Raw genomic sequence first — 10,214 nt, 5'->3', positions numbered from 1 at the left:
GAATAATGAATATTAAAATTATGCATAAATAATAGTATATTTCCACTTGACCGATTAAAACTGTTTTTATATTGTCTTCGAGTGTTGTACTGATATTATGTACTTCGTAAAACATGAGTTGAGTAATATACGCGGCACAGAGATACAAAACGTTGTTATAGTCTCCATTTGTAAAAAGGATCGTGTGAGCGTGTTGCTTGGCATGATGGAAATGTACATAAATCGCGAAAAATACCAATAAAGCGTTGGTACAACTTTTACCTAACGAAACTAAATGATTAATATTAAGCCGTGGATTATTTATTTTTCACAAAGAATGAGACTAGATATACCATAATGCCGGATTACAAAACAATTGTGAGACTGATGCTTTGAATTAAATAGATCATTTTGCCACGAGAGATGCAAGAAGATGTTATATTTCTCTCTAATATGCGGAAGATGATAGAAATATAAAGGAAAACGATATAGAATACATTGGTTTCCCCTAGCGGGGAATTATCTTGAATTACATAAGGACGGGGGACTCGCATTAACAAGTCACAGTAGATTTTTTGCAAGTATTTATTAAACCCATACTTTTGCAGTATTCGTCATAAATAAGAAGTTCGCAGATTAAATAAAAACTACTACCGAGGACTCTTTCTAAAGCATTAAACTAAAGCTCACCGCGAGCTAATACTCCAGACAATTTTTACACATTACGGTTTAATTTAATAAATGAGGATGTGTTTTGATGAGCATGTATACTCGCATTCGTAATATATATAGTATATACGCTACCGAAAGGAAAATCGGTAAACGTCCGAAAACATCCTTTTGTTCCTACATCTCGCTAAGAAAGGCTTCGGCACGCGGGATTCTTATAAAACAATAGTAAAAGTCCGAAAAAGTCATTGGCACGACGTAAATGCTTTTCAAAATGACTCGGCACAAAAATGTCTGCAAGCGCCATAGTAATAATAATAGGATATATGCGCATCGGATTTCGTATGTATAAATTATGAATTCAATAAAACTGCGTTCTGTCGACAAAGATTAAATTGTGTAACTTTGAGTTTGATTGTTCGGATAGCTATTCGTTTAAGTATTTGATCTAGGCACTCGCAACTTTCTTTGTGCCGAGTATACAATTGTTGAACCGCATTCAACGAGACATTCTCACGCACTTAAAGTCGAGCTATTCTTCCAACCGCTTGGCAGAAAAACTCGGCAAGAAAGCGGACGATTTAAAACGAGCAAGACGTATCTTTGTCAAGAAACGCTATAAATACAACCGACTCTTTAAACTCTCATAGACCCAGGGAGATTCGTGTAATTTTCCATCGCGGTACAACTGTGTTGTACCCTTTTCAGTTTTCTTCTCGCCGTACCAATTTTGATGTACAATAACGCTTCGAACGATAAACTTTCTAATTGTGCTTTCGTGGAAATAATCTTTCTCTCGAATTCGTAACACACCGATTGCCTATCGATTCTTAGAACTATGACGATTGAATCACGTCACGTTAACACTAAATCCTCGCTAGAGAGGCAAAACTTTGACTAAATTTTTATCGTATACAGTCGCAAGCTCGGAATTATTTCGCCGATGATACAGTTGTGACAATTAAAAGCGAGGGATACCGAATAATTATTTACCTACGAAATCGATACGTCGTGCTCTCGTGTGAAAGACCCGAAAAACAGGCTTCTCGCATTCAGATCGCTCGATCGATTAAATTGTCGCCTAATAAATTATCCTAGGATTCGCGTAATGCAAACTCGCGCTCCTTCACGCGACAGAGAGGCCGAGGTGTAACTTTCGTTACGTAAAAAAAGTAAAGTGAAGATCGGGCTTCTCTCACATTGTTGTAGGAACGACCGAAGATTTAAGCTGTCGTCATTAAACGTTCTCCGAAGTCGCGACGTTTGCTATGTCGCGCGAATCTTGTGCTACGAACAAATGCTATGGCAATTTTGGTTGATACAAAAATCGAAAACACTCGTAATAATCGATAAGAAATTGAATTTTCCGCAATTGAATCGGTTATTTTTTTTAATGCTTTGAGTCTAGAAATTAAAATTATTTCGTAACATATATGTAGCGTTGTTTGTAAAATACGTATAAAGATCGCCTTTAAATGACAATTAATAATGCGATAAAGACATTATATTATTTACACGCACAAGGTAAAAATCTTTAGAACGTTTTTGTAAAAAACTCTTTTGGCTGTTTTAATTTGGGAAAAATATGGGCTTATGCCGTTTTCTAAACTAACCGATTCAGGTACTCGAGGCGGAAATTGCATCGAAAGATTTAATTCTGTCATAAGTATACGAGTGGCAAATAATTTAAGACAAATTATTACAATGGCCAAACTAAATAAAACTATTTCAGAACCACGACTACCAAAGATACTTTGCGCGACGACATTGGTTGTTGTAATTCCAAAATATAATTCGTATAATGCTAATCAAGTCTAAAAGAAAAATGCTGCGTTCGTGACTAAAACATAAACTCTGAGATTATACTCTCTTATTTTTTTCGCGTGAAGTTTCACCTCTCAAATTTTATACACAAACTGGAAAAAATGTTTATAAGACTGAATAAATTGAAAGGAAAATTGTCAGAGCATGTTACAAAAAATTCACTTCTGTTTTTCTTACACGCTTCATCATACATTTCTACACTAAATTTAAGATCTGCAATCTAAAAGTTTCAAAGAACAGTCAAGTCTGCTTCGTGGATACACAACATATTCTCGAACAGAAAGATTCCTCTCTGACAAATTATCTATTTCTCCTCTTTGCAAAGTCCATTTTGTAAAGAAGCTTTTTTCGAACCAATAATTTCATACCAATGACAAGAAGTTGTACAAAACACACGGAATTCTGTTTCCTAATAAAATTTGTTAGTATAATTCCGACCAGAAACAGTTAAAAAAGAAATAGAAATGAACCTTCACGGCACAATGAATCGGCGCACAATCTTTTGAAAGTAAAATGGTATTCGTTCTCGGTACAGTATTCAAGCTAGTTTGCTACAATGTAGTTAATCATTCGGTATAACGTAGGAATTCTTTGTAGAGTTCGAACGTCGATCGCGTAGCTTTGTACTTTCGTCTAAAAGACGATAATGACGACGACGGTGGTCTCTGGTGTCGAGGGACCAGCTGGGTACGGCTTTGTATCTTCGGGGAATAAGCCACGAGGAAGGGCCCGAAAAACAGGTCCTCCTTTCCCTAGTCGGCCGCCCTTCTCAGGAACATAATGCATATCATCCACGGTTCACATTCATACGTTTCTTTTCTCTCTTTCTCTCGCTCGTTCTCTCTCTCTCTCTCTCTCTCTCTCTCTCTCTCCTGCTCTCTTGGGTCTCGCACGCGATGGTGGTGAGTGACGCTAGATGGATGGTGATGGATTAAGTCTTGTGCATGGTTGGCGGTGCTCGGGCCGATGCCATTCAAGAGGTGGCCCGCAGCTTCTCCAACGCGGGCACCAGCGATTCCTCCAGGGAGGGTCCGCAGCTCAACCCGCACTCACCGATCCATCTCGCCTTACCACTGGCATGGGACTGCAATGAAAAAAACAAACAAACGTGAATTAACTTGCGGACTTGCTTTCCAGTCTTTGCTCAAAATTGGAAAAAGTTGCACGCGATTTTAGCGAGAAAAAAATGCCAAAATCAAAATTACTACGAAATCAGTCGAGTTAATATTATAATATCCAACGGCTCTCAATTATCACACAATTTGATACCAAAAAAGATTAAAGAGAGAAAATTAATGATGAAGACTTCTTCCCGGAGGATCTCGGGGATATTTACCATGGTGAGGTCGCGCTTCCACACGGTGTGGCAACGGCCGTCACAGAGCGGGCACGGCCGTTGCAGGGAGTAGCCCCCGCACTCGCTGCAGTCCAGGGAGACGTGCTCCTCGCTCCACGACACCCCGCATCTACGCAGAGAACAAGATAACGATAATGAGTCGTCGCGCGAGACACACCACGCGCGATTATGCTAATAACAGAGGCGTGGACGCCGGAAGCCGCGCGACACAGAGCAAGGCCGATTCGCTCGCTGGAGAACGTACCCGGCGCGGCGGTCTGCATCGCAAAGCTACCGTCGCGGTCTCCTGCGAGGAAGCAAGGTCGTCCGGTTTAACAAATTCGATATCGGCTCGTTCGGTTTACGCAAGACTCGCGCGCCGATACCGCGCGATACGGTCAAAGCGAAATTACGCGGTTCAAACGAATGACAAGTACCGGCGAAGTAACAGGATTTACGACGAGTGAGAGGATTGCGCAAAATTGTAGATTAATCGGTGGACACCCCATACCGCACCGAAAGATTGCAGAAACATCGCACACACCTTTCACTGCAACATTGTAACATTGCATGGAGGTTGCGAAATGTTTCAGCAACGCTGCTGCGAGCTTGAAGCAACAATGAAACACTGGCAATCTGATGAAATATACCGTCTGAAACATTGTCGGCGAAATATTACAATTGAACGTCTCTGAACCGTCTGTGCAATATTACATTGCAATTTGCAATGTTGCAACGTTTCCGAAATGTTTCTGAGAGCTTTGGTGCTGTATGGGACGTATCCTACTGAACGAAGGTTCCGGGGAGAGACGGGCATTTTCTGCCGGACGAAAAAGTGCCCCTTTGTGTTTTTGGCCAATCAGAGATACGTGTTAGGCGGACCGCGTGTGAATCTTTCACGGAAATACCGTACGTTGCACATCGAGGCTGCGCGCGCCCCGCGATGTAGGGCATCGATTTACCGGAATAATCGCGTCAACCGTCACCAGATAAACACTGGGCATACCTACTAGCCTCGTTTCTTGCATTCCACGCCGATAACCGTGCATATTCGCGCGCTTGACGATGCGTTTGTATCAAAATTTCAACGAGTCGATTTCGCCTCTCGCCGACCTTTCGCGCGAGCGTAACAATCTCTACTAGTAAAGTGTATGGCAAAATTTCACAAAAACTCTCACAAAGTTCATCAAAATGCCACGTTCTCCCACGATCACATAATTTTCAGGATAAACTTCAAGAAAGAATTCTCTCAGTGTATAATGAGTTTTTTTTCACCTTCTTGTTTTTAAAAAGGGTTACCATTCTCGACGTGAACAATAGAAATTGATCTTTTGATATTGATGTCTCTCAAGACCCAGCGCGTCGACTCGCGTTACACGAAAGGAACAGCGGGATCACCGAAGGGTTAAGAGGGACATTTCCCTACCGAATTGGCGAGAGGAGAATTAAGCGCGTCTAAGTCGCCGTGGCTCCAGATCGTACCGGATTCTATTGTCCGGACACGTCACTCGATAACGCGGTTGCGTAATCCCGCGGATCAACTCCCACGGTCCGCCGAGTATCCCATTCGATAAGGCGCAAAAATTGCACTTACGTAAAGCAGGAGTTGAGCTGAGCGCGCAGCTCCTCGATCGTGAGGATCGTATCCTGGTACTGCGGATGCGAGCCCTGCAGACCGTCGTCCACGCTGCCGCACAGGCTGTGGCGGGATAACGAGACGTTGCTCCTGCAAACCGAAACGACAACTCATGTAGATAAGGCGACTGCCAATTTTACGCGCTGGCGAACAAGTAGTGTTCATTAAACTCGCGGAATTCCGCCAGTTCCTCTCAGGCTTCCTCGCCTACTGGTTTCACTGTTGCGAAAAAACCGTCGCACCCGTTACTCCGTCGTAAATTTCTCTCCTATAGTTTATTCCACAAAATAATCTCTAGAGCGGATTTGATTCAGTTCAAGAAAAAATCGGGTAAAATATTCTTGAGCGGGACGAGGATTTTCAAGGCTTCTTGCGAGAGGGAAACCGCTGACCAAAATCTTGTACACCAATGCCCACTAATGCCCAGTGGGCGTTACTTTATCTTATCTTATTTTATCTTTGTAGTGCTCCAACAAGACCTAATGCCCAAACTAATGTCCAAAAATGCCCAGTAATGCCGCAAATCTCAGCGGTTTTCCCCTCGAAACTGATGGTACATCCAAAATAAGCTTTGCACGAAAGTACTTTACTTATGAATTAGCGAGGGGGAAACCGCTGATCAAAATCTTGAACACCAATGCCCACTAATACCCAGAGGGCATTACTTTATCTTATTTATCTCGTTTTATCTTATTTTTTCTTTCTAATGCTTCAACAAGGCCCAATGCCCAAACTAATGCCCAAAAATGCCTAGTAATGCCGCAAATCTGCGCACCACAATGCCCTTAGCGGTTTCCCCCCTCGGCTTTTTGTCTTGAAAATTTGTATCGCAACTTTTCTTCAATCGAATCAAAAATCGCCCCGCCCTGTACACTTTCATTTGAATTCATGAAATAAATTTCAACGACTCTTTGTCGCCTCGATTTCAGACATGCATACGCATGCAGCAGCGCGAGGAGAGTCGAGCCCGACGCGGCTGTTTCGTTATTAAAACGTTATTGTTCTACTTCTGCTTCTAAAAGAAATCGGTCTTAATTCGCCTGGAGAGGCTCTTAATGCTAATTACACTTACAACTCGATCTTTCGCCGAGTCTCCGTTACGTAACGCCGACCTCAATCTCTCTCTCGGGGACACTGTACCCCCCGTCGCGGAGAGGGGCACGCGGGGCGAGGGGTCGGAATGCCGGCGAATTTGAATATTCGCGAGACACGCGCTGACGCGCTCCGCGACCTCCGGGGCGCGGTACGACTCGACGGGACGAAGGTACGCCGTGCAAACCTTGAACCTGCCGGCCGGAGGGAAAGAGTCCCGGTCGCCGGGCCCCGCGATTAGCTCCGACGAACGTGCGCGTATGGTAATCAGGCAGGAAAGAAACGCGCTTCTTTCACGTGACGGCGACGTGAACGCACGCGTAATGAGCCCGAGGCGCAGCTCGTGCCACGCCACGGCCACGCGGTCGGCAGGCACGGAGGAACAAAGGCCGGGGAACGAAGGTTTTCCCGAATGTCCGCAAATCGCGAAAGCTTCTGCGCCGTGCGAATTATACTCTTTAATTAATTGGCCCGAATCTTCTCTCGCACGTTTTCTCTTTTTAAGGGGGGAGCCTACTTTAGAAGGCCGAAAATAATGTGTCTTTTAAGAATTTTTTTCTAAAGGAACAATAATGTTTAGGTTTGTAACACGTTTAGGATGTTTTAATACAACATTTGAACTACAGATACAAATTTCTTCAATAAAAAAAAATTACATTTTCACTAAGTAATTTAATGTTAACTTTCGTGCGTCGCCATCGGAGTTGCGCCACTGTGTACAGCCTAGCGTCCTCAATTCTTGTCTAAATAAAAAAAACCAAGTATATATTTAATTGTCATATAATTTTACCCTACGTAAACCACAAAAAATTTTTTTAAGTAGAAAACTTCAAATTCTGTACGACTTTGAAGAAAAAGTAACGATTTTCTCGAGGCAATATCGTTTATGCAAAAAATAAATAGTTCAAAGTGACTTTTTATTATTTTTTTTGGTTTACCGAGGATGGTTGACTATTATCTAACTAAAAAACTTTGAACGAAGTTGATAGGTCAAATAGTTTTTTCTTAATCGTGTACACAAAATTAGAGAACTCCGATGGCGACGCACGAAAGTTAACATTAAATTACTTAGTGAAAATGTAACTTTTTTTATTGAAGAAATTTGTATCTGTAGTTCAAATGTTGTATTAAAACATCCTAAACGTGTTACAAACCTAAACATTATTGTTCCTTTAGAAAAAAAATTCTTAAAAGACACGTTATTTTCGGCCTTCTAAAGTAGGCTCCCCCCTTAATAAAAGCATCGCCGTTGGTGTGTCGGCAGAAGACCGAGGACTATTGCGAGTTTTGCCGTAATACAATATTTGCGTCGCGAGGACATTATGAGAAATAATTGGTGGAATATTACGATTGTCCCCGGGGTGCACGGGAAATTGCGGGCTGAAACGACTGCGCCGTTTGATTTAATCGACTTAATTGACCGGTAATTTATTGCGATTCGGCACGAAGGCTTGAAATTTTCCGATATCGGACGTGGGAGATTTGCCAAGTGATTGAATTAACTACGCCTCCGTTCATTCCCGTTCAATTCAGCGCTCCGAATTAATCGCGATCCCATTTCGATTCTCCGCGGGCGCGGCGGTGATTTTCAATGCGCCCCCGACCGGGCACTTCCGGCGCACGCAACGCGTAGGAAGCGGAGTTTATTGTAGCGCCGCGCGACTCGATGGCAAACGGAAAACAAGATCGGCCGACACACGTGGCGACGCACCGATGGCGGCCCCCGCGTTTAAGATTGCACCTAGCTTGTATCTAGCGCTAATTAGCCGCGACGAAATTAACTGTCGGAACCGGTTATGCAACGGACGAAGCCTCCCGGGTCTCAATTCTGCGGACAAGATGTTTATCGTTTGTCGCTCATTAAGCGACATTTCCATACACTTCCACGTGCAAGATAAATTTCGCAAGATAATGAGCCCCCGCTCTAGCCGCCTGTTCAGCACGAAACGCCGTATGTGCGCTCCATTTTTCTAACCGAAGACCACATTTCACGTCGACAGTGAACTCTACACTGACAGAAAAAAAATGGTTGCAGTTACTACGATCTCACTATAATTTATAGTCATTTCAGGAGCCAACCACATTTTTATAATTCTTCCAACTACGTAAGTTATGGTTAATACTGGTCCATGCAACTTACGATATGGTTGTCATAAGCCAAAAACGCGCTTTTAATTTGGCAAGGTGTACTATAAATATTGCAGCAACAACCACAAGTAAAATTTCGAATAACTATATGTAATAGTAATAATCGTATTTGCATTGGAAGTAATATTATACGAATGTGTAAACTTATCTGTATTTATAACTGTATTTATAAATTTATAATTTACTATTCATTACCTGGATATTTTAACAGAATAATAGTTGAAAGTCTATATTTTATAGTAATTTTTTTAAAATAATTGGCATCACTGTAGCTATATGGTTGCTGTTACTAATATTATAGTAATAATTACTATAAAAATGATATTCCCGACTATAATTATTTTACTATGCAATTGTAGTTGCAAACATTACTATATATTTTTCTATCAGTGTACGCTACGTTGGGAGACCAGGCTACTGCCCTCTTGAAGAAGGCGGACAGAGTGAGACAGACAAATGATCCCATTTCCGTCTCTTTCTAGTAATAGAATAATCGTCGATCAATCTGAATTACTAGAAAGAGATGCGGACGGGACGTTTCTGTCCACTTTCTTGACACGGTAGCAGGTATTTCCTATACTCCTATAGCATAGAGTTCGCTGCACGTCGATAAAAAGTTAGGGCCCGAGCAGAATGGCTGTCTTGTACTCTCGAGACAATGCTTCAAGTCTTTGACCGAGGAGTAAACCGCTGAGGGCATTGTGGTGTTCGGGCATCAGTGCATGTTATTTGGCCTCACTATAAGGACATTACTTTGTCTTGTTTTATCTCGTTTTATCTTTTCAGATGCATTAGTGTACATGATTTCGGCCAGCGGTTTACCCCTCGTCGTTCACTTAAAGTAACGTACAATAACTGTCTTGTGTCTTAAGAGTACAAGACAGCCATTCTGCTCAGGCCCTCAGGCGCGACAGAAGAGGGAATCAGACCATCTGAAATTCATATCGATGCCGCGCGCTTATAGTCTCTCGCGGCAGGAAAACCCGCCCTGGTGCCGTCGCATTCCGCGGCAAGGAAAACGAACGCGTCTCGGATATTTGCAATTACAAGTCGCGACTGTCCGCGGCGCGGCTCGATCTGATGTCCGTGGAAGGATCGGACCGGTGATTTTACTCACCCGTGGCGGGAGAGGCTCTCGGTGGCGGCCGGTTGCACGGAAGTGACCGACATGTTGCACTGGTAAATGGATACTGAAACATGAAAGGACAGAAAAATGTAATAAACTTTTTTTTTTAATCAAATACAGTTAAATTAAATATCGCAGTATCAAATCTTTCTCGAATTGAGAAGATCAATGTATCAATAACTCCTTAGCTGCGACAGAATCAATTTCACTGTTAAAACAGAGAACAAGTGCGAGCTTCGAGAGTAAAGTGAGAATTCTCGGATCCCCCCCCCCCTCTCTCTCTCGGAAGTAATTTTCAAGATTTTTCGACGTCGCTGCGTGCGCGAAAACATCGACAAGCGAATGACCCGCGGGAAATCCCGGAATGCGACAACGTCGATAAGAGATCTTCAAACATTGACGCA

The 10,214-nt window shown here is 42.6% G+C and overlaps 1 protein-coding gene across 1 annotated transcript in view; it reads right to left on the bottom strand.

Annotated features, from left to right (window-relative positions):
• Window positions 1-548: 548 nt before the first annotated feature.
• Window positions 549-10,214, bottom strand: part of LOC105568429 — a 58,630-nt gene continuing 48,964 nt past the window's right edge. Inside the window, exons 2-5 of the mRNA XM_012024112.1 lie at window positions 9,802-9,874; window positions 5,403-5,534; window positions 3,809-3,938; window positions 549-3,556 (exon numbers count right to left, since the gene is read on the bottom strand). Of these exons, the coding sequence (XP_011879502.1) occupies window positions 3,446-3,556; window positions 3,809-3,938; window positions 5,403-5,534; window positions 9,802-9,874 (446 nt within the window). The 3' untranslated portion in view covers window positions 549-3,445. The remainder of the gene's footprint in view (window positions 3,557-3,808; window positions 3,939-5,402; window positions 5,535-9,801; window positions 9,875-10,214) is intronic.

This window comes from Vollenhovia emeryi, unplaced genomic scaffold, assembly GCF_000949405.1.
Source record: "Vollenhovia emeryi isolate VEMERY1.0 unplaced genomic scaffold, V.emery_V1.0 DF939129.1, whole genome shotgun sequence".
In the NCBI taxonomy this organism is placed as follows: Eukaryota; Metazoa; Arthropoda; class Insecta; order Hymenoptera; family Formicidae; genus Vollenhovia; species Vollenhovia emeryi.
The sequence above is the reverse complement of the archived record's forward strand: the minus strand, read 5'-3'. Positions and strand labels throughout refer to the sequence as shown.